The 25,350-nt window shown below is 48.7% G+C and overlaps 1 protein-coding gene across 2 annotated transcripts in view; it reads right to left on the reverse strand.

The window, feature by feature from the left end:
• Positions 1-7,819: 7,819 nt before the first annotated feature.
• Positions 7,820-25,350, reverse strand: part of LOC139533498 (receptor-type tyrosine-protein phosphatase O-like) — a 127,877-nt gene continuing 110,346 nt past the window's right edge. For both annotated transcript variants that reach the window (XM_071331574.1, XM_071331575.1), the window contains 6 exons: positions 22,018-22,099; positions 19,743-19,833; positions 19,130-19,206; positions 17,558-17,815; positions 11,330-11,484; positions 7,820-8,412 (listed from right to left, as the gene is read on the reverse strand). In XM_071331574.1, coding sequence (XP_071187675.1) covers positions 8,235-8,412; positions 11,330-11,484; positions 17,558-17,815; positions 19,130-19,206; positions 19,743-19,833; positions 22,018-22,099 — 841 coding nt within the window. In that variant the 3' untranslated portion in view covers positions 7,820-8,234. The remainder of the gene's footprint in view (positions 8,413-11,329; positions 11,485-17,557; positions 17,816-19,129; positions 19,207-19,742; positions 19,834-22,017; positions 22,100-25,350) is intronic.

Raw genomic sequence — 25,350 nt, forward strand, 5'->3', positions numbered from 1 at the left:
GGTCCTACAGTACCTCGGTCTGAGGAGACAGAGTCTGACCAGAGACCAGATGGGTCCTACAGTACCTCGGTCTGAGGGGAAAGGAGACAGAGTCTGACCAGAGACCAGATGGGTCCTACAGTACCTCGGTCTGAGGGGAAAGGAGACAGAGTCTGACCAGAGACCAGATGGGTCCTACAGTACCTCGGTCTGAGGGGACAGAGTCTGACCAGAGACCAGATGGGTCCCTACAGTACCTCGGTCTGAGGAGACAGAGTCTGACCAGAGACCAGATGGGTCCTACAGTACCTCGGTCTGAGGAGACAGAGTCTGACCAGAGACCAGATGGGTCCTACAGTACCTCGGTCTGAGGGGAAAGGAGACAGAGTCTGACCAGAGACCAGATGAGTCCCTACAGTACCTCGGTCTGAGGAGACAGAGTCTGACCAGAGACCAGATGGGTCCTACAGTACCTCGGTCTGAGGAGACAGAGTCTGACCAGAGACCAGATGGGTCCTACAGTACCTCGGTCTGAGGAGACAGAGTCTGACCAGAGACCAGATGGGTCCTACAGTACCTCGGTCTGAGGAGACAGAGTCTGACCAGAGACCAGATGGGTCCTACAGTACCTCGGTCTGAGGGGAAAGGAGACAGAGTCTGACCAGAGACCAGATGGGTCCTACAGTACCTCGGTCTGAGGAGACAGAGTCTGACCAGAGACCAGATGGGTCCCTACAGTACCTCGGTCTGAGGGGAAAGGGGACAGAGTCTGACCAGAGACCAGATGGGTCCCTACAGTACCTCGGTCTGAGGAGACAGAGTCTGACCAGAGACCAGATGGGTCCCTACAGTACCTCGGTCTGAGGGGAAAGGAGACAGAGTCTGACCAGAGACCAGATGGGTCCTACAGTACCTCGGTCTGAGGGGAAAGGAGACAGAGTCTGACCAGAGACCAGATGGGTCCCTACAGTACCTCGGTCTGAGGAGACAGAGTCTGACCAGAGACCAGATGGGTCCCTACAGTACCTCGGTCTGAGGAGACAGAGTCTGACCAGAGACCAGATGGGTCCCTACAGTACCTCGGTCTGAGGGGAAAGGAGACAGAGTCTGACCAGAGACCAGATGGGTCCTACAGTACCTCGGTCTGAGGGGAAAGGAGACAGAGTCTGACCAGAGACCAGATGGGTCCCTACAGTACCTCGGTCTGAGGAGACAGAGTCTGACCAGAGACCAGATGGGTCCCTACAGTACCTCGGTCTGAGGGGACAGAGTCTGACCAGATACCAGATGGGTCCTACAGTACCTCGGTCTGAGGAGACAGAGTCTGACCAGAGACCAGATGGGTCCCTACAGTACCTCGGTCTGAGGAGACAGAGTCTGACCAGAGACCAGATGGGTCCTACAGTACCTCGGTCTGAGGGGAAAGGAGACAGAGTCTGACCAGAGACCAGATGGGTCCTACAGTACCTCGGTCTGAGGAGACAGAGTCTGACCAGAGACCAGATGGGTCCTACAGTACCTCGGTCTGAGGAGACAGAGTCTGACCAGAGACCAGATGGGTCCCTACAGTACCTCGGTCTGAGGGGAAAGGAGACAGAGTCTGACCAGAGACCAGATGGGTCCTACAGTACCTCGGTCTGAGGGGAAAGGAGACAGAGTCTGACCAGAGACCAGATGGGTCCCTACAGTACCTCGGTCTGAGGAGACAGAGTCTGACCAGAGACCAGATGGGTCCCTACAGTACCTCGGTCTGAGGGGACAGAGTCTGACCAGATACCAGATGGGTCCTACAGTACCTCGGTCTGAGGAGACAGAGTCTGACCAGAGACCAGATGGGTCCTACAGTACCTCGGTCTGAGGAGACAGAGTCTGACCAGAGACCAGATGGGTCCTACAGTACCTCGGTCTGAGGGGAAAGGAGACAGAGTCTGACCAGAGACCAGATGGGTCCTACAGTACCTCGGTCTGAGGGGAAAGGAGACAGAGTCTGACCAGAGACCAGATGGGTCCTACAGTACCTCGGTCTGAGGGGACAGAGTCTGACCAGAGACCAGATGGGTCCCTACAGTACCTCGGTCTGAGGAGACAGAGTCTGACCAGAGACCAGATGGGTCCTACAGTACCTCGGTCTGAGGAGACAGAGTCTGACCAGAGACCAGATGGGTCCTACAGTACCTCGGTCTGAGGGGAAAGGAGACAGAGTCTGACCAGAGACCAGATGAGTCCCTACAGTACCTCGGTCTGAGGAGACAGAGTCTGACCAGAGACCAGATGGGTCCTACAGTACCTCGGTCTGAGGAGACAGAGTCTGACCAGAGACCAGATGGGTCCTACAGTACCTCGGTCTGAGGAGACAGAGTCTGACCAGAGACCAGATGGGTCCTACAGTACCTCGGTCTGAGGAGACAGAGTCTGACCAGAGACCAGATGGGTCCTACAGTACCTCGGTCTGAGGGGAAAGGAGACAGAGTCTGACCAGAGACCAGATGGGTCCTACAGTACCTCGGTCTGAGGAGACAGAGTCTGACCAGAGACCAGATGGGTCCCTACAGTACCTCGGTCTGAGGGGAAAGGGGACAGAGTCTGACCAGAGACCAGATGGGTCCCTACAGTACCTCGGTCTGAGGAGACAGAGTCTGACCAGAGACCAGATGGGTCCCTACAGTACCTCGGTCTGAGGGGAAAGGAGACAGAGTCTGACCAGAGACCAGATGGGTCCTACAGTACCTCGGTCTGAGGGGAAAGGAGACAGAGTCTGACCAGAGACCAGATGGGTCCCTACAGTACCTCGGTCTGAGGAGACAGAGTCTGACCAGAGACCAGATGGGTCCCTACAGTACCTCGGTCTGAGGAGACAGAGTCTGACCAGAGACCAGATGGGTCCCTACAGTACCTCGGTCTGAGGGGAAAGGAGACAGAGTCTGACCAGAGACCAGATGGGTCCTACAGTACCTCGGTCTGAGGGGAAAGGAGACAGAGTCTGACCAGAGACCAGATGGGTCCCTACAGTACCTCGGTCTGAGGAGACAGAGTCTGACCAGAGACCAGATGGGTCCCTACAGTACCTCGGTCTGAGGGGACAGAGTCTGACCAGATACCAGATGGGTCCTACAGTACCTCGGTCTGAGGAGACAGAGTCTGACCAGAGACCAGATGGGTCCTACAGTACCTCGGTCTGAGGAGACAGAGTCTGACCAGAGACCAGATGGGTCCTACAGTACCTCGGTCTGAGGGGAAAGGAGACAGAGTCTGACCAGAGACCAGATGGGTCCTACAGTACCTCGGTCTGAGGGGAAAGGAGACAGAGTCTGACCAGAGACCAGATGGGTCCTACAGTACCTCGGTCTGAGGGGACAGAGTCTGACCAGAGACCAGATGGGTCCCTACAGTACCTCGGTCTGAGGAGACAGAGTCTGACCAGAGACCAGATGGGTCCTACAGTACCTCGGTCTGAGGAGACAGAGTCTGACCAGAGACCAGATGGGTCCTACAGTACCTCGGTCTGAGGGGAAAGGAGACAGAGTCTGACCAGAGACCAGATGAGTCCCTACAGTACCTCGGTCTGAGGAGACAGAGTCTGACCAGAGACCAGATGGGTCCTACAGTACCTCGGTCTGAGGAGACAGAGTCTGACCAGAGACCAGATGGGTCCTACAGTACCTCGGTCTGAGGAGACAGAGTCTGACCAGAGACCAGATGGGTCCTACAGTACCTCGGTCTGAGGAGACAGAGTCTGACCAGAGACCAGATGGGTCCTACAGTACCTCGGTCTGAGGGGAAAGGAGACAGAGTCTGACCAGAGACCAGATGGGTCCTACAGTACCTCGGTCTGAGGAGACAGAGTCTGACCAGAGACCAGATGGGTCCCTACAGTACCTCGGTCTGAGGGGAAAGGGGACAGAGTCTGACCAGAGACCAGATGGGTCCCTACAGTACCTCGGTCTGAGGAGACAGAGTCTGACCAGAGACCAGATGGGTCCCTACAGTACCTCGGTCTGAGGGGACAGAGTCTGACCAGAGACCAGATGGGTCCTACAGTACCTCGGTCTGAGGGGAAAGGAGACAGAGTCTGACCAGAGACCAGATGGGTCCTACAGTACCTCGGTCTGAGGGGAAAGGAGACAGAGTCTGACCAGAGACCAGATGGGTCCTACAGTACCTCGGTCTGAGGGGAAAGGAGACAGAGTCTGACCAGAGACCAGATGGGTCCTACAGTACCTCGGTCTGAGGGGAAAGGAGACAGAGTCTGACCAGAGACCAGATGGGTCCTACAGTACCTCGGTCTGAGGGGACAGAGTCTGACCAGAGACCAGATGGGTCCTACAGTACCTCGGTCTGAGGGGAAAGGAGACAGAGTCTGACCAGAGACCAGATGGGTCCTACAGTACCTCGGTCTGAGGAGACAGAGTCTGACCAGACACCAGATGGGTCCCTACAGTACCTCGGTCTGAGGGGAAAGGAGACAGAGTCTGACCAGAGACCAGATGGGTCCTACAGTACCTCGGTCTGAGGGGAAAGGAGACAGAGTCTGACCAGAGACCAGATGGGTCCTACAGTACCTCGGTCTGAGGAGACAGAGTCTGACCAGAGACCAGATGGGTCCCTACAGTACCTCGGTCTGAGGGGAAAGGAGACAGAGTCTGACCAGAGACCAGATGGGTCCCTACAGTACCTCGGTCTGAGGGGAAAGGAGACAGAGTCTGACCAGAGACCAGATGGGTCCTACAGTACCTCGGTCTGAGGGGACAGAGTCTGACCAGAGACCAGATGGGTCCTACAGTACCTCAGTCTGAGGAGACAGAGTCTGACCAGAGACCAGATGGGTCCCTACAGTACCTCGGTCTGAGGGGAAAGGAGACAGAGTCTGACCAGAGACCAGATGGGTCCTACAGTACCTCGGTCTGAGGAGCCAGAGTCTGACCAGAGACCAGATGGGTCCTACAGTACCTCGGTCTGAGGGGAAAGGAGACAGAGTCTGACCAGAGACCAGATGGGTCCCTACAGTACCTCGGTCTGAGAGGACAGAGTCTGACCAGAGACCAGATGGGTCCTACAGTACCTCGGTCTGAGGGGAAAGGAGACAGAGTCTGACCAGAGACCAGATGGGTCCTACAGTACCTCGGTCTGAGGGGAAAGGAGACAGAGTCTGACCAGAGACCAGATGGGTCCTACAGTACCTCGGTCTGAGGGGAAAGGAGACAGAGTCTGACCAGAGACCAGATGGGTCCTACAGTACCTCGGTCTGAGGAGACAGAGTCTGACCAGAGACCAGATGGGTCCCTACAGTACCTCGGTCTGAGGGGAAAGGAGACAGAGTCTGACCAGAGACCAGATGGGTCCCTACAGTACCTCGGTCTGAGGGGAAAGGAGACAGAGTCTGACCAGAGACCAGATGGGTCCTACAGTACCTCGGTCTGAGGGGACAGAGTCTGACCAGAGACCAGATGGGTCCTACAGTACCTCGGTCTGAGGGGAAAGGAGACAGAGTCTGACCAGAGACCAGATGGGTCCCTACAGTACCTCGGTCTGAGAGGACAGAGTCTGACCAGAGACCAGATGGGTCCTACAGTACCTCGGTCTGAGGGGAAAGGAGACAGAGTCTGACCAGAGACCAGATGGGTCCCTACAGTACCTCGGTCTGAGAGGACAGAGTCTGACCAGAGACCAGATGGGTCCTACAGTACCTCGGTCTGAGGGGAAAGGAGACAGAGTCTGACCAGAGACCAGATGGGTCCTACAGTACCTCGGTCTGAGGGGGAAGGAGACAGAGTCTGACCAGAGACCAGATGGGTCCTACAGTACCTCGGTCTGAGGGGACAGAGTCTGACCAGAGACCAGATGGGTCCTACAGTACCTCGGTCTGAGGGGAAAGGAGACAGAGTCTGACCAGAGACCAGATGGGTCCTACAGTACCTCGGTCTGAGGGGACAGAGTCTGACCAGAGACCAGATGGGTCCCTACAGTACCTCGGTCTGAGGAGACAGAGTCTGACCAGAGACCAGATGGGTCCTACAGTACCTCGGTCTGAGGAGACAGAGTCTGACCAGAGACCAGATGGGTCCTACAGTACCTCGGTCTGAGGAGACAGAGTCTGACCAGAGACCAGATGGGTCCTACAGTACCTCGGTCTGAGGAGACAGAGTCTGACCAGAGACCAGATGGGTCCCTACAGTACCTCGGTCTGAGGGGAAAGGAGACAGAGTCTGACCAGAGACCAGATGGGTCCTACAGTACCTCGGTCTGAGGGGACAGAGTCTGACCAGAGACCAGATGGGTCCTACAGTACCTCAGTCTGAGGAGACAGAGTCTGACCAGAGACCAGATGGGTCCCTACAGTACCTCGGTCTGAGGGGAAAGGAGACAGAGTCTGACCAGAGACCAGATGGGTCCTACAGTACCTCGGTCTGAGGAGACAGAGTCTGACCAGAGACCAGATGGGTCCTACAGTACCTCGGTCTGAGGGGAAAGGAGACAGAGTCTGACCAGAGACCAGATGGGTCCCTACAGTACCTCGGTCTGAGAGGACAGAGTCTGACCAGAGACCAGATGGGTCCTACAGTACCTCGGTCTGAGGGGAAAGGAGACAGAGTCTGACCAGAGACCAGATGGGTCCTACAGTACCTCGGTCTGAGGGGAAAGGAGACAGAGTCTGACCAGAGACCAGATGGGTCCTACAGTACCTCGGTCTGAGGGGAAAGGAGACAGAGTCTGACCAGAGACCAGATGGGTCCTACAGTACCTCGGTCTGAGGAGACAGAGTCTGACCAGAGACCAGATGTGTCCCTACAGTACCTCGGTCTGAGGGGAAAGGAGACAGAGTCTGACCAGAGACCAGATGGGTCCCTACAGTACCTCGGTCTGAGGGGAAAGGAGACAGAGTCTGACCAGAGACCAGATGGGTCCTACAGTACCTCGGTCTGAGGGGACAGAGTCTGACCAGAGACCAGATGGGTCCTACAGTACCTCGGTCTGAGGGGAAAGGAGACAGAGTCTGACCAGAGACCAGATGGGTCCCTACAGTACCTCGGTCTGAGGGGACAGAGTCTGACCAGAGACCAGATGGGTCCTACAGTACCTCGGTCTGAGGGGAAAGGAGACAGAGTCTGACCAGAGACCAGATGGGTCCCTACAGTACCTCGGTCTGAGAGGACAGAGTCTGACCAGAGACCAGATGGGTCCTACAGTACCTCGGTCTGAGGGGAAAGGAGACAGAATCTGACCAGAGACCAGATGGGTCCTACAGTACCTCGGTCTGAGGGGAAAGGAGACAGAGTCTGACCAGAGACCAGATGGGTCCTACAGTACCTCGGTCTGAGGGGACAGAGTCTGACCAGAGACCAGATGGGTCCTACAGTACCTCGGTCTGAGGGGAAAGGAGACAGAGTCTGACCAGAGACCAGATGGGTCCTACAGTACCTCGGTCTGAGGGGACAGAGTCTGACCAGAGACCAGATGGGTCCCTACAGTACCTCGGTCTGAGGAGACAGAGTCTGACCAGAGACCAGATGGGTCCTACAGTACCTCGGTCTGAGGAGACAGAGTCTGACCAGAGACCAGATGGGTCCTACAGTACCTCGGTCTGAGGAGACAGAGTCTGACCAGAGACCAGATGGGTCCTACAGTACCTCGGTCTGAGGAGACAGAGTCTGACCAGAGACCAGATGGGTCCCTACAGTACCTCGGTCTGAGGGGAAAGGAGACAGAGTCTGACCAGAGACCAGATGGGTCCTACAGTACCTCGGTCTGAGGGGAAAGGAGACAGAGTCTAACCTCTGTCTGGACGATGGAGAGTCGGGGTGTAAAGTGGGACATTGTCGATGGGACCTCATCTCATCTCAGATCCTAACCCTACTGGACTGTCTCTTACCTCTGTCTGGACCATGGAGAGTAGATGGGACCTCATCTCATCTCAGATCCTAACCCTACTGGACTGTCTCTTACCTCTGTCTGGACCATGGAGAGTAGATGGGACCTCATCTCATCTCAGATCCTAACCCCACTGGTACTGTCTCTTACCTCTGTCTGGACCATGGAGAGTCGATGGGACCTCATCTCAGATACTAACCCTACTGGACTGTCTCTTACCTCTGTCTGGACCATGGAGAGTCGATGGGACCTCATCTCAGATACTAACCCTACTGGACTGTCTCTTACCTCTGTCTGGACCATGGAGAGTCGATGGGACCTCATCTCAGATACTAACCCTACTGGACTGTCTCTTACCTCTGTCTGGACCATGGAGAGTAGATGGGACCTCATCTCATCTCAGATACTAACCCTACTGGACTGTCTCTTACCTCTGTCTGGACCATGGAGAGTCGATGGGACCTCATCTCTGACACCATCCCCAGGATGTCAGTAAACTCATGTTCTCTGATGTGCTGCATCAGTCGGTCCAGAGCTATGAAGGTCCCTGTCCGGCCCACACCAGCACTGTAGAGAGAACAGAACATAATGTTAGTGGAGAGACACCAGCACTGTGGAGAGAACAGAACATAATGTTAGTGGAGAGACACCAGCACTGTGGAGAGAACAGAACATCATGTTAGTGGAGAGACACCAGCACTGTGGAGAGAACAGAACATAATGTTAGTGGAGAGACACCAGCACTGTGGAGAGAACAGAACATAATGTTAGTGGAGAGACACCAGCACTGTGGAGAGAACAGAACATAATGTTAGTGGAGAGACACCAGCACTGTGGAGAGAACAGAACATAATGTTAGTGGAGAGACACCAGCACTGTGGAGAGAACAGAACATCATGTTAGTGGAGAGACACCAGCACTGTAGAGAGAACAGAACATAATGTTAGTGGAGAGACACCAGCACTGTGGAGAGAACAGAACATAATGTTAGTGGAGAGACACCAGCACTGTGGAGAGAACAGAACATAATGTTAGTGGAGAGACACCAGCACTGTGGAGAGAACAGAACATCATGTTAGTGGAGAGACACGGCACTGTGGAGAACAGAACATAATGTTAGTGGAGAGACACCAGCACTGTGGAGAGAACAGAACATAATGTTAGTGGAGAGACACCAGCACTGTGGAGAGAACAGAACATCATGTTAGTGGAGAGACACCAGCACTGTGGAGAGAACAGAACATAATGTTAGTGGAGAGACACCAGCACTGTGGAGAGAACAGAACATAATGTTAGTGGAGAGACACCAGCACTGTGGAGAGAACAGAACATAATGTTAGTGGAGAGACACCAGCACTGTGGAGAGAACAGAACATAATGTTAGTGGAGAGAACAGAACATAATGTTAGTGGAGAGACACCAGCACTGTGGAGAGAACAGAACATAATGTTAGTGGAGAGACACCAGCACTGTGGAGAGAACAGAACATAATGTTATTGGAGAGACACCAGCACTGTGGAGAGAACAGAACATCATGTTAGTGGAGAGACACCAGCACTGTGGAGAGAACAGAACATAATGTTATTGGAGAGACACCAGCACTGTGGAGAGAACAGAACATAATGTTATTGGAGAGACACCAGCACTGTGGAGAGAACAGAACATAATGTTAGTGGAGAGACACCAGCACTGTGGAGAGAACAGAACATAATGTTAGTGGAGAGACACCAGCACTGTAGAGAGAACAGAACATAATGTTAGTGGAGAGACACCAGCACTGTGGAGAGAACAGAACATAATGTTAGTGGAGAGACACCAGCACTGTGGAGCTGTCAACTCATTAATACCCTTTGATAACTGTCTGACATCTCACTATGGTAAGAGTGGCTCAGTTGCCGCTGCAGCTGAAAACAATATGGCGGACGCTCATCAGCGCAGTGAAAGAGTGTACTGTTAGAGAAACGTTTGTTACTAGCAAATGGTTTATAGTTTAAAAGGCCTAGTTTTCTCAATTCTTTAGAAGTGACAATCTTCTCAAAGTAAACAGAGTTGTTTTGTTAATTGTTAGTTACCTTGTGGATTACTACTTATGTGGACTGGAAGGTTTGGCCTGAAGACCTATTTCTCTAAGGACTACTGGGTTCCCTCTGGGTTTCTTATGTGGACTGGAGGGTTTGGCCTGAAGACTATTTCTCTAAGGACTACTGGGTTCCACCTGGGTTTCTTATGTGGACTGGAGGTTTGGCCTGAAGACTATTTCTCTAAGGACTACTGGGTTCCCTCTGGGTTTCTTATGTGGACTGGAGGTTTGGCCTGAAGACTATTTCTCTAAGGACTACTGGGTTCCATCTGGGTTTCTTATGTGGATGACATTTCCTTTAGATCCTTTGATGCAGACAGAGCAGAACTGAATTGATCAAATACATGTTTTATTATATTGAACCTTGATTCAACAAGTCAGTTAAGAACAAATTCTTATTTACAATGACGGCCTACTCCGGCCGAACCCGGACGACGCCGGGCCAATTGTGCGCCGCCCTACGGCTCGCCCAATCACGGCCGCTTGTGATACAGCCTTTTAATAGTTTTTTTTATAAATTCATTGACGTTTGCTTGTTTTACAGATTTTCGCTGAGTTTTACATCCACCGAGGGCATATTGAACGTAACCCAGTTTTCTACCGAGAGACGGTCAGTACTGAGCAGCTGACAGCGTGGCCCCTACCGAGAGAGGGTCAGTACTGAGCAGCTGACAGCATGGCCCCTACCGAGAGAGGGTCAGTACTGAGCAGCTGACAGCGTGGCCCCTACCGAGAGAGGGTCAGTACTGAGCAGCTGACAGCCTGGCCCCTACCGAGAGAGGGTCAGTACTGAGCAGCTGACAGCGTGGCCCCTACCGAGAGAGGGTCAGTACTGAGCAGCTGACAGCATGGCCCCTACCCAGAGAGGGTCAGTACTGAGCAGCTGACAGCATGGCCCCTACCGAGAGAGGGTCAGTACTGAGCAGCTGACAGCATGGCCCCTACCGAGAGAGGGTCAGTACTGAGCAGCTGACAGCGTGGCCCCTACCGAGAGAGGGTCAGTACTGAGCAGCTGACAGCATGGCCCCTACCGAGAGAGGGTCAGTACTGAGCAGCTGACAGCATGGCCCCTACCGAGAGAGGGTCAGTACTGAGCAGCTGACAGCGTGGCCCCTACCGAGAGAGGGTCAGTACTGAGCTGCTGACAGCATGGCCCCTACCGAGAGAGGGTCAGTACTGAGCAGCTGACAGCATGGCCCCTACCGAGAGAGGGTCAGTACTGAGCAGCTGACAGCATGGCCCCTACCGAGAGAGGGTCAGTACTGAGCAGCTGACAGCATGGCCCCTGTGGTTGAGCCTGGTAGACCCTGTACGTACCTGCAGTGAACCACACGACTCTGTCTGAGTAACATCTCCCTGACAGCATGGCCCCTGTGGTTGAGCCTGGTAGACCCTGTTACGTACCTGCAGTGAACCACAATGGGTTCTTTGGTGCGGTTGGCCTGCTGGCGAACGATGTGTACGAACTGCAGGATGCTATCGATGGCGTTGACCGTGGGGACACCGTGGTCAGGCCAGGACGTGTAGTTGAGATGGAGGACGTCCTGAGACTCATCCGCCTGCAGGGGGAGACACCACGGAGAGACAGACCGTTAGACAGGGCTAATGGACCAGTATATCAGATCTCTCCATCTCTCTACCGGGTCTAACTAGCAGCAGGACACCTCCTATAACATAAGATTAGCAGCAGGACACCTCCTATAACATAAGACTAGCAGCAGGGCACCTCCTATAACATAAGACTAGCAGCAGGACACCTCCTATAACATAAGACTAGCAGCAGGACACCTCCTATAACATAAGACTAGCAGCAGGGCACCTCCTATAACATAAGACTAGCAGCAGGACACCTCCTATAACATAAGACTAGCAGCAGGACACCTCCTATAACATAAGACTAGCAGCAGGACACCTCCTATAACATAAGACTAGCAGCAGGGCACCTCCTATAACATAAGACTAGCAGCAGGACACCTCCTATAACATAAGACTAGCAGCAGGACACCTCCTATAACATAAGACTAGCAGCAGGACACCTCCTATAACATAAGACTAGCAGCAGGGCACCTCCTATAACATAAGACTAGCAGCAGGACACCTCCTATAACATAAGACTAGCAGCAGGACACTTCCTATAACATAAGACTAGCAGCAGGACACCTCCTATAACATAAGACTAGCAGCAGGACACCTCCTATAACATAAGACTAGCAGCAGGACACCTCCCATAATATAAGACTAGCAGCAGGACACCTCCTATAACATAAGACTAGCAGCAGGGCACCTCGTATAACATAAGACTAGCAGCAGGACTCCTCCTATAACATAAGACTAGCAGCAGGGCACCTCCTATAACATAAGACTAGCAGCAGGACACCTCAAATAACATAAGACTAGCAGCAGGACACCTCCTATAACATAAGACTAGCAGCAGGGCACCTCCTATAACATAAGACTAGCAGCAGGGCACCTCCTATAACATAAGACTAGCAGCAGGACACCTCCTATAACATAAGACTAGCAGCAGGGCACCTCCTATAACATAAGACTAGCAGCAGGACACCTCCTATAACATAAGACTAGCAGCAGGGCACCTCCTATAACACAAGACTAGCAGCAGGGCACCTCCTATAACATAAGACTAGCAGCAGGACACCTCCTATAACACAAGACTAGCAGCAGGGCACCTCCTATAACATAAGACTAGCAGCAGGACACCTCCTATAACATAAGACTAGCAGCAGGACACCTCCTATAACATAAGACTAGCAGCAGGGCACCTCCTATAACACAAGACTAGCAGCAGGGCACCTCCTATAACATAAGACTAGCAGCAGGACACCTCCTATAACATAAGACTAGCAGCAGGACACCTCCTATAACATAAGACTAGCAGCAGGACACCTCCTATAACATAAGACTAGCAGCAGGACACCTCCTATAACATAAGACTAGCAGCAGGACACCTCCTATAACATAAGACTAGCAGCAGGACACCTCCTATAACATAAGACTAGCAGCAGTACACCTCCTATAACATAAGACTAGCAGCAGGACACCTCCTATAACATAAGACTAGCAGCAGGACACCTCCTATAACATAAGACTAGCAGCAGGACACCTCCTATAAAATAAGACTAGCAGCAGGACACCTCCTATAACATAAGACTAGCAGCAGGGCACCTCCTATAACATAAGACTAGCAGCAGGGCACCTCCTATAACATAAGACTAGCAGCAGGGCACCTCCTATAACATAAGACTAGCAGCAGGACACCTCCTATAACATTTGACTAGCATAAGGGCGATTCCACGGCAGGAAAATATTTTTGCTATGTCGCATTGTTCTGGCAAGGCTCACATATAAACGTCATTGTGAGGATGTTTGAAATTATTTTTACATTTGCAACACAAACCATTTTTGGGAAAATCCTGATGAAAGTGTCCATTTAGACCTCTACACGTCTCCTGTCAGACCCTGAGATCTGTGAACCGTACATGATCCAGATACCATCTAGTGTCATTTAGCCCTCTACACGTCTCCTGTCAGACCCTGAGATCTGTGGACCGTACATGATCCAGATACCATCTAGTGTCATTTAGACCTCTACACGTCTCCTGTCAGACCCTGAGATCTGTGAACCGTACATGATCCAGATACCATCTAGTGTCATTTAGCCCTCTACACGTCTCCTGTCAGACCCTGAGATCTGTGGACCGTACATGATCCAGATACCATCTAGTGTCATTTAGCCCTCTACACGTCTCCTGTCAGACCCTGAGATCTGTGGACCGTACACGATCCAGATACCATCTAGTGTCATTTAGACCTCTACACGTCTCCTGTCAGACCCTGAGATCTGTGAACCGTACACGATCCAGATACCATCTAGTGTCATTTAGACCTCTACACGTCTCCTGTCAGACCCTGAGATCTGTGGACCGTACACGATCCAGATACCATCTAGTGTCATTTAGACCTCTACACGTCTCCTGTCAGACCCTGAGATCTGTGGACCGTACAGGATCCAGATACCATCTAGTGTCATCTAGACCTCTACACGTCTCCTGTCAGACCCTGAGATCTGTGAACCGTACACGATCCAGATACCATCTAGTGTCATTTAGACCTCTACACGTCTCCTGTCAGACCCTGAGATCTGTGGACCGTACACGATCCAGATACCATCTAGTGTCATTTAGACCTCTACACGTCTCCTGTCAGACCCTGAGATCTGTGGACCGTACAGGATCCAGATACCATCTAGTGTCATCTAGACCTCTACACGTCTCCTGTCAGACCCTGAGATCTGTGAACCGTACACGATCCAGATACCATCTAGTGTCATCTAGACCTCTACACGTCTCCTGTCAGACCCTGAGATCTGTGAACCGTACACGATCCAGATACCATCTAGTGTCCATTTAGACCTCTACACGTCTCCTGTCAGACCCTGAGATCTGTGGACCGTACAGGATCCAGATACCATCTAGTGTCATTTAGACCTCTACACGTCTCCTGTCACCCTGAGATCTGTGGACCGTACAGGATCCAGATACCATCTAGTGTCATCTAGACCTCTACACGTCTCCTGTCAGACCCTGAGATCTGTGAACCGTACATGATCCAGATACCATCTAGTGTCATCTAGACCTCTACATGTCTCCTGTCAGACCCTGAGATCTGTGGACCGTACATGATCCAGATACCATCTAGTGTCATTTAGACCTCTACACGTCTCCTGTCACCCTGAGATCTGTGGACCGTACATGATCCAGATACCATCTAGTGTCCATTTACACCTCTACACGTATCCTGTCACCCTGAGATCTGTGGACCGTACATGATCCAGATACCATCTAGTGTCATTTAGACCTCTACACGTCTCCTGTCAGACCCTGAGATCTGTGGACCGTACACGATCCAGATACCATCTAGTGTCATCTAGACCTCTACACGTCTCCTGTCAGACCCTGAGATCTGTGGACCGTACATGATCCAGATACCATCTAGTGTCATTTAGACCTCTACACGTCTCCTGTCACCCTGAGATCTGTGGACCGTACATGATCCAGATACCATCTAGTGTCCATTTACACCTCTACACGTCTCCTGTCACCCTGAGATCTGTGGACCGTACATGATCCAGATACCATCTAGTGTCCATTTAGACCTCTACACGTCTCCTGTCAGACCCTGAGATCTGTGGACCGTACATGATCCAGATACCATCTAGTGTCATTTAGACCTCTTCATGTGTCATATAGCCCTGAGAATCTGACTACACATTTATTACATTATCTCTAGTCAGAACACAGCTATGTTACGATCATTGCATTATCTATCTAGTCAGAACACAGCTATGTTACGATCATTACATTATCTATCTAGTCAGAACACAGCTATGCTACGATCATTACATTATCTATCTAGTCAGAACACAGCTATGCTACGATCATTACATTATCTCTAGTCAGAACACAGCTATGCTACGATCATTACATTATCTCTAGTCAGAACACAGCTATGCTACGATCATTACATTATCTCTAGTCAGAACGCAGCTATGCTACGATCATTACATTATCTCTAGTCAGAACACAGCTATGCTACGATCATTATATTATCACTAGTCAGAACACGGTTATGCTATGATCATTACATTATCTCTAGTCAGAACACAGCTATGCTACGATCACTACATTATCTCTAGTCAGAACACAGCTATGCTACGATCATTACATTATCTCTAGTCAGAACACAGCTATGCTACGATCATTACATTATCTCTAGTCAGAACACAGCTATGCTACGATCATTACATTATCTCTCTAGTCAGAACACAGCTATGCTACGATCACTACATTATCTCTAGTCAGAACACAGCTATGCTACGATCACTACATTATCTCTACAACTCACTAGTACATCGCACAGTTCGGGCTTGAATTGATTAATCTCTAAACAAACTGCATTGAGCTCAGACACACAAAAAAAATAAGGAAATGGAACAAATAATTTAATGGATGTCAGTCAATTAGTTGCTTAAAAAATGAAAAATAACAGACATTTCGGTTAATGCTCAGCACAAAACTATTCATATTGATATCTCAAAAGTGTTTTATTTTGTTAATTTTTTTGAAATAGTTTTCACCCATATACAGTTGAAGTCGGAGGTTTACATACATTTAGGTTGGGGTCATTAAAACTCATTTTTCAACCACTCCACAAATGTCTTCTTAACTAACTATAGTTTTGTCAAGTCGGTTAGGACATCTACTTTGTACATGACAAGTAATTTTTCCAACTATTGTTTACAGACAGATTATTTCACTTATAATTTACTGTATCACAATTCCAGTGGGTCAGAAGTTTACATACACTAAGTTGCCTTTAAACAGCTTGGAAAATTCCAGAAATGTATGTTATGGCTTTAGAAGCTTCTATTAGGAGAATTGACATAATTTGAATCAATTGGAGGTTTACCTGTGGATGTATTTCAAGGCCTACCTTCAAACTCAGTGCCTCTTTGCTTGACATCATGGGAAAATCAAAAGAAATCAGCCAAGACCTCAGAAAATAAATTGTAGACCTCCACAAGTCTGGTTCATCCTTGGGAGCAATTTCCAAATGCCTGAAGGTACCATGTTCATCTGTACAAACAATAGTACGCAAGTATAAACACCATGGGACCACGCAGCCGTCATACCGCTCAGGAAGGAGACGCGTTCTGTCTCCTAGAGATGAACGTACTTTGGTGCGAAAAGTGAAAATGTATTTCACCTTTATTTAACCAGGTAGGCTAGTTGAGAACAAGTTCTCATTTACAACTGTGACCTGGCCAAGATAAAGCAAAGCAGTGCAACACAAACAACAACACAGTTACACATGGAATAAACAAGCGTACAGTCAATAACACAATAGAGAAAAAAAGAAAGTCTATATACAGTGTGTGCAAATGGCGTGAGGAGGTAAGGCAATAAATAGGCCATAGTAGCAAAGTAATTACAATTTAGCAGATTAACACTGGAGTGATAGATGAGCAGATGATGATGTGTAAGTAGAGATACTGGTGTGCAAAAGAGCAGAAAAGTAAATAAAAACAATATGGGGATGAGGTAGATTGGGTGGGCTATTTACAGATGGACTATGTACAGCTGCAGCGATCGGTTAGCTGCTCAGATAGCTGATGTTTAAAGTTAGTGAGGGAAATCAATCCCAGAACAACAGCAAAGGACCTTGTGAAGATGCTGGAGGAAACAGGTACCAAAGTATCTATATCCACAGTAAAACGAGTCCTATATCGACATAACCTGAAAGGCCGCTCAGCAAGGAAGAAGCCACTGCTCCAAAACCGCCATAAAAAAGCCAGACTACGGTTTGCAACTGCACATGGGGACAAACATCGTACTTTTTGGAGAAATGTCCTCTGGTCTGATGAAACAAAAATAGAATTGTTTGGCCATAATGACCATCGTTATGTTTGGAGGAAAAAGGGGAGACTTGCAAGCCGAAAAACATGTTCAGTGTAAATTATAAAAAATAGTTATCGTGCAACGAGAGTTGTTTGGTTTGTTAAACTTTTAAATCAGTGTTGTTTGTTTGTTCATGTGATGCTGTCGATCCACTCACATATCCCAGTCTGAAGTTGCGTACGGTCCACTCTGGGGATTCTGACTCCGACAGCATCTCGACACTGATCTCTCCGTAGGCCACCGGCTCGTCTGTGAACGGCCAGTAGTGGTCACACTTCACCCTGCGTCTCTCATTACACTGCGTCAGCATCACAATGATGTGGCTCTTCTGCTGCAGGACCATGTTCCAGAAGTCGTTCCTCGTCTCAGGCAGAGGGCCCTGAGTGGCGATGTACTCTCTGGGGGATTTATAACCCTGGAGGGGGAGAAAAACAGGGTTATGGATACTGTTGACGTTCAGGTCTCAGGCCTCTAGAGGGCCCTGAGTGGCGATGTACTCTCTGGGGGATTTATAACCCTGGAGGGGGAGAAAACCAGGGTTATGGATACTGTTGGGGTTCAGGTCTCAGGCAGAGGGCCCTGAGTGGCGATGTACTCTCTGGGGGATTTATAACCCTGGAGGGGGAGACAACCAGGGTTATGGATACTGTTGAGGTTCAGGTCTCAGGCAGAGGGCCCTGGGTGGCGATGTACTCTCTGGGGGATTTATAACCCTGGAGGGGGAGAAAACCAGGGTTATGGATACTGTTGAGGTTCAGGTCTCAGGCAGAGGGCCCTGGGTGGCGATGTACTCTCTGGGGGATTTATAACCCTGGAGGGGGAGAAAAACAGGGTTATGGATACTGTTGACGTTCAGGTCTCAGGCCTCTAGAGGGCCCTGAGTGGTGATGTACTCTCTGGGGGATTTATAACCCTGGAGGGGGAGAAAACCAGGGTTATGGATACTGTTGGGGTTCAGGTCTCAGGCAGAGGGACCTGGGTGGCGATGTACTCTCTGTGGGATTTATAACCCTGGAGGGGGAGAAAACCAGGGTTATGGATACTGTTGGGGTTCAGGTCTCAGGCAGAGGGCCCTGGGTGGTGATGTACTCTCTGGGGGATTTATAACCCTGGAGGGGGAGAAAACCAGGGTTATGGATACTGTTGGGGTTCAGGTCTCAGGCAGAGGGACCTGAGTGGTGATGTACTCTCTGGGGGATTTATAACCCTGTAGAGGAGGAGAAAACCAGGGTTATGGATACTGTTGGGGTTCAGGTCTCAGGCAGAGGGCCCTGGGTGGTGATTTATAACCCTATAGAGAGAGAAAACCAAGGTTACGGCTACTGTTGACTGGTATGTAGTTGGTATGTACTGGAACTTACTGGTATGTAGTTGGTATGTACTGGAACTTACTGGTATGTAGTTGGTATGTACTGGAACTTACTGGTATGTAGTTGGTATGTACTGGTACTTACTGGTATGTAGTTGGTATGTACTGGAACTTACTGGTATGTAGTTGGTATGTACTGGTACTTATTGGTATGTAGGGTATGTACTGGTACTTACTGGTATGTAGTTGGTATGTACTGGAACTTACTGGTATGTAGTTGGTATGTACTGGTACTTATTGGTATGTAGGGTATGTACTGGTACTTACTGGTATGTAGTTGGTATGTACTGGTACTTACTGGTATGTAGTTGGTATGTACTGGTACCTACTGGTATGTAGTTGGTATGTACTGGTACTTACTGGTATGTAGTTGGCGTTGATGTAGTCAGATCCCTCATCGTTGTGTAAATAGATCAACTTCACTCTGCTGAAGTCATCTGGGGAAAGTCATGGTTCTGTTCAGTACTCATCAGTTATCTGTTTCCTGTCTGTTATACATGGTATAGTGTCTGTTTCCTGTCTGTTTCTACAGATAAACTACCATGTTAAAGCATACTGTTATATATGGCATTGTGTCTGCTACTGTTTCCTGTCTGTTTCTACAGATAAACTACCATGTTAAATCATACTGTTATATATGGTATAGTGTATGTTACTGTTTCCTGTCTGTTTCTACAGATAAACTACCATGTTAAATCATACTGTTATATATGGCATAGTGTATGTTACTGTTTCCTGTCTGTTTCTACAGATAAACTACCATGTTAAATCATACTGTTATATATGGTATAGTGTATGTTACTGTTTCCTGTCTGTTTCTACAGATAAACTACCATGTTAAATCATACTGTTATATATGGCATAGTGTATGTTACTGTTTCCTGTCTGTTTCTACAGATAACTACCATGTTAAATCATACTGTTATACATGGCATAGTGTCTGCTATTGGTAGATAGTTCCCCGGTCACTCACATGGCAGGATGTTGGTGTAGCGATTCTTGGGTCTGTTGATAAGCAGGTCTGCTGCATCATGGGAAAGATCCAGACCTACGCTCTTCAGCTCCTACAACATGGCAGACACATGACAGGACATGACAGACACATGACAGACACATGACAGACACATGACAGACACATGGCAGACACATGACAGACACATGACAGACACATGACAGACACATGACAGACACATGACAGACACATGACAGACACATGACAGACACATGACAGACACATGACAACACACGACAGACACACGGCAGACACATGACAGACACACGGCAGACACACGGCAACACATGACAACACACGACAGACACATGACAGACACATGACAGACACATGACAGACACATGACAGGACATGACAGACACATGACAGACACATGACAGACACATGGCAGACACATGACAACACACGACAGACACATGACAGGCCATGAGCGACGACTCAAACACAAAATCTAATCCAGGTATAACAGGATCCATGTATCTAATCCAGGTATAACATGATCATATATCTAATCCAGGTATAACATGATTGTATATCTAATCCAAGTATAACATGATCATATATCTAATCCAGGTATAACATGATCATATATCTAATCCAGGTATAACAGGATCATATATCTAATCCAGGTATAACAGGATCATATATCTAATCCAGGTATAACAGGATCATATATCTAATCCAGGTATAACATGATCCAGGAATAACAGGATCATATATCTAATCAAGGTATAATATGATCATATATCTAATCCAGGTATAACATGATCATATATCTAATCCAGACATAACATGATCCAGGTATAACAGGATCATATATCTAATCCAGGTATAACATGATCATATATCTAATCCAGGTATAACATGATCCAGGTATAACAGGATCATATATCTAATCCAGGTATAACAGGATCATATATCTGATCCAGGTATAACAGGATCATATATCTAATCCAGGTATAACATAATCCAGGTATAACAGGATCATATATCTAATCCAGGTATAACAGGATCATATATCTAATCCAGGTATAACAGGATCATATATCTAATCCAGGTATAACAGGATCATATATCTGATCCAGGTATAACATGATCATATATCTAATCCAGGTATAACATGATCATATATCTAATCCAAGTATAACATGATCATATATCTAATCCAGGTATAACAGGATCATATATCTAATCCAGGTATAACAGGATCATATATCTAATCCAGGTATAACATGATCATATATCTAATCCAAGTATAACAGGATCATATATCTGATCCAGGTATAACAGGATCATATATCTAATCCAGGTATAACATAATCCAGGTATAACAGGATCATATATCTAATCCAGGTATAACAGGATCATATATCTAATCCAGGTATAACAGGATCATATATCTAATCCAGGTATAACAGGATCATATATCTGATCCAGGTATAACATGATCATATATCTAATCCAGGTATAACATGATCATATATCTAATCCAAGTATAACATGATCATATATCTAATCCAGGTATAACCTGGATCATATATCTAATCCAGGTATAACATGATCATATATCTAATCCAAGTATAACATGATCATATATCTAATCCAGGTATAACAGGATCATATATCTAATCCAGGTATAACAGGATCATATATCTAATCCAGGTATAACATGATCATATATCTAATCCAAGTATAACATGATCATATATCTAATCCAGATATAACATGATCCAGGTATAACAGGATCATATATCGAATCCAGGTATAACATGATCATATATCTAATCCAGGTATAACATGATCCAGGTATAACAGGATCATATATCTGATCCAGGTATAACATGATCATATATCTAATCCAGGTATAACATGATCATATATCTAATCCAAGTATAACAGGATCATATATCTAATCCAGGTATAACAGGATCATATATCTAATCCAGGTATAACATGATCATATATCTAATCCAGGTATAACATGATCCAGGTATAACAGGATCATATATCTGATCCAGGTATAACATGATCATATATCTAATCCAGGTATAACATGATCATATATCTAATCCAGGTATAACATGATCCAGGAATAACAGGATCATATATCTAATCCAGGTATAACAGGATCATATATCTAATCCAGGTTTAACAGGATCATATATCTAATCCAGGTATAACAGGATCATATATCTAATCCAGGTATAACAGGATCATTAGGTCATCAGAATACTACCTCAAACTGCAGAGAGAACTTGTAGGCGGAGTCTTTGCTCATGTCTTTGAGGTACGCATCAAAGTCATCCAGCTGGACTGGGCTGAAACACAACACACAGAACAGTCATCCAGCCGGACAGGGCTGAAACACAACACACACAGAACAGTCATCCAGCTGGACAGGGCTGAAACACAACACACAGAACAGTCATCCAGCCGGACAGGGCTGAAACACAACACACACAGAACAGTCATCCAACTGGACAGGGCTGAAACACAACACACAGAACAGTCATCCAGCTGGACAGGGCTGCAACACAACACACAGAACAGTCATCCAGCTGAACAGGGCTGAAACACAACACACAGAACAGTCATCCAGCTGGACAGGGCTGAAACACAACACACAGAACAGTCATCCAGCTGGACAGGGCTGAAACACAACACACAGAACAGTCATCCAACTGGACAGGGCTGAAACACAACACACACAGAACAGTCATCCAGCTGGACAGGGCTGAAACACAACACACAGAACAGTCATCCAGCTGGACAGGGCTGAAACACAACACACAGAACAGTCATCCAGCCGGACAGGGCTGAAACACAACACACAGAACAGTCATCCAGCCGGACAGGGCTGAAACACAACACACAGAACAGTCATCCAGCTGGACAGGGCTGAAACACAACACACAGAACAGTCATCCAGCTGGACAGGGCTGCAACACAACCCACAGAACAGTCATCCAGCCGGACAGGGCTGAAACACAACACACAGAGAGGTGAGAATAGCCTCAGGATAAATGTGGTATGCCACTGGTTAAAGCCAGCAGTGGGGTGCAGGGTGGTATGCTGCTGGTTAAAGCCAGCAGTGGGATGCAGGGTGGTATGATGCTGGTTAAAGCCAGCAGTGGGATGCAGGGTGGTATGCTGCTGGTTAAAGACAGCAGTGGGGTGCAGGGTGGTCTGCTGCTGGTTAAAGCCAGCATTGGGGTGCAGCGTGGTATGCTGCTGGTTAAAGCCAGCATTGGGATGCAGGGTGGTATGCTGCTGGTTAAAGACAGCAGTGGGGTGCAGGGTGGTATGCTGCTGGTTAAAGCCAGCAGTGGGGTGCAGGGTGGTCTGCTGCTGGTTAAAGCCAGCATTGGGATGCAGGGTGGTATGCTGCTGGTTAAAGACAGCAGTGGGGTGCAGGGTGGTATGTTGCTGGTTAAAGCCAGCAGTGGGGTGCAGGGTGGTATGCTGCTGGTTACAGACAGCAGTGGGGTGCAGGGTGGTATGCTGCTGGTTAAAGCCAGCAGTGGGATGCAGGGTGGTATGCTGCTGGTTAAAGCCAGCAGTGGGGTGCAGGGTGGTATGCTGCTGGTTACAGACAGCAGTGGGATGCAGGGTGGTCTGCTGCTGGTTAAAGACAGCAGTGGGATGCAGGGTGGTATGCTGCTGGTTAAAGACAGCAGTGGGATGCAGGGTGGTCTGCTGCTGGTTAAAGCCAGCAGTGGGATGCAGGGTGGTATGCTGCTGGTTATAGCCAGCAGTGGGATGCAGGGTGGTATGCTGCTGGTTAAAGCCAGCAGTGGGATGCAGGGTGGTATGCTGCTGGTTAAAGACAGCAGTGGTATGCAGGGTGGTATGCTGCTGGTTAAAGCCAGCAGTGGGGTGCAGGGTGGTATGCTGCTGGTTAAAGCCAGCAGTGGGATGCAGGGTGGTATGATGCTGGTTAAAGCCAGCAGCGGGGTGCAGGGTGGTCTGCTGCTGGTTAAAGACAGCAGTGGGATGCAGGGTGGTATGCTGCTGGTTAAAGACAGCAGTGGGGTGCAGGGTGGTATGCTGCTGGTTAAAGCCAGCAGTGGGATGCAGGGTGGTCTGCTGCTGGTTACAGACAGCAGTGGGGTGCAGGGTGGTCTGCTGCTGGTTACAGACAGCAGTGGGATGCAGGGTGGTATGATGCTGGTTAAAGCCAGCAGTGGGATGCAGGGTGGTATGCTGCTGGTTAAAGCCAGCAGTGGGGTGCAGGGTGGTATGCTGCTGGTTAAAGACAGTAGTGGGATGCAGGGTGGTATGCTGCTGGTTAAAGACAGCAGTGGGATGCAGGGTGGTCTGCTGCTGGTTAAAGCCAGCAGTGGGGTGCAGGGTGGTATGATGCTGGTTAAAGCCAGCAGTGGGATGCAGGGTGGTATGATGCTGGTTATAGCCAGCAGTGGGATGCAGGGTGGTATGATGCTGGTTATAGCCAGCAGTGGGATGCAGGGTGGTATGATGCTGGTTAAAGACAGCAGTGGGCTGCAGGGTGGTATGATGCTGGTTAAAGACAGTAGTGGGATGCAGGGTGGTATGCTGCTGGTTAAAGCCAGCAGTGGGGTGCAGGGTGGTATGATGCTGGTTAAAGCCAGCAGTGGGATGCAGGGTGGTATGATGCTGGTTAAAGCCAGCAGTGGGATGCAGGGTGGTATGTTGCTGGTTAAAGCCAACAGTGGGATGCAGGGTGGTATGATGCTGGTTAAAGCCAGCAGTGGGGTGCAGGGTGGTATGATGCTGGTTAAAGCCAGCAGCAGCTAATATGGATTAGATTAGTAGTCTGTGATGGTCTCTGGTGGGGTTGAGGATATCTAGACAGTGTTGGTTTGATTACTATCTGAACACTGTTATTACCACCGACAAACACACACACACAGATTTAACACACTTTACAAACCCACACACACAGATTAACATACTTCAGACATATTAACACACCTCACACACACACACACACACACACACACACACACACACACACACACACACACACACACACACACACACACACACACACACACACACACACACACACACACACACACACACACACACACACACACACACACACACACACACACACACTACATTCACACACACACACACACAGATTAACACGCAGATGAACACACACACACAGATTAACACACACACAGAGATTAACACATTTAACACACACAGATTAACACAGTTCACACAAACACACAGAGATTAACACACTTCACATATACACTCAGATTAACACAGTTCACACACACAGAGATTAACACATTTAACACACACAGATTAACACAGTTCACACACACACACAGAGATTAACACACTTCACATATACACTCAGATTAACACACTTCACACACACAGAGATTAACACACTTCACATATACACTCAGATTAACACACTTCACACACAGAGATTAACACACTTCACATATACACTCAGATTAACACAGTTCACACACACAGAGATTAACACACTTAACACACACAGGTTAACACAGTTCACACACACACACAGATTAACACAGTTCACACACAGATTAACAGATTTCCT

The sequence above is a fragment of the Salvelinus alpinus genome, chromosome 11 (assembly GCF_045679555.1).
Source record: "Salvelinus alpinus chromosome 11, SLU_Salpinus.1, whole genome shotgun sequence".
In the NCBI taxonomy this organism is placed as follows: domain Eukaryota; kingdom Metazoa; phylum Chordata; class Actinopteri; order Salmoniformes; family Salmonidae; genus Salvelinus; species Salvelinus alpinus.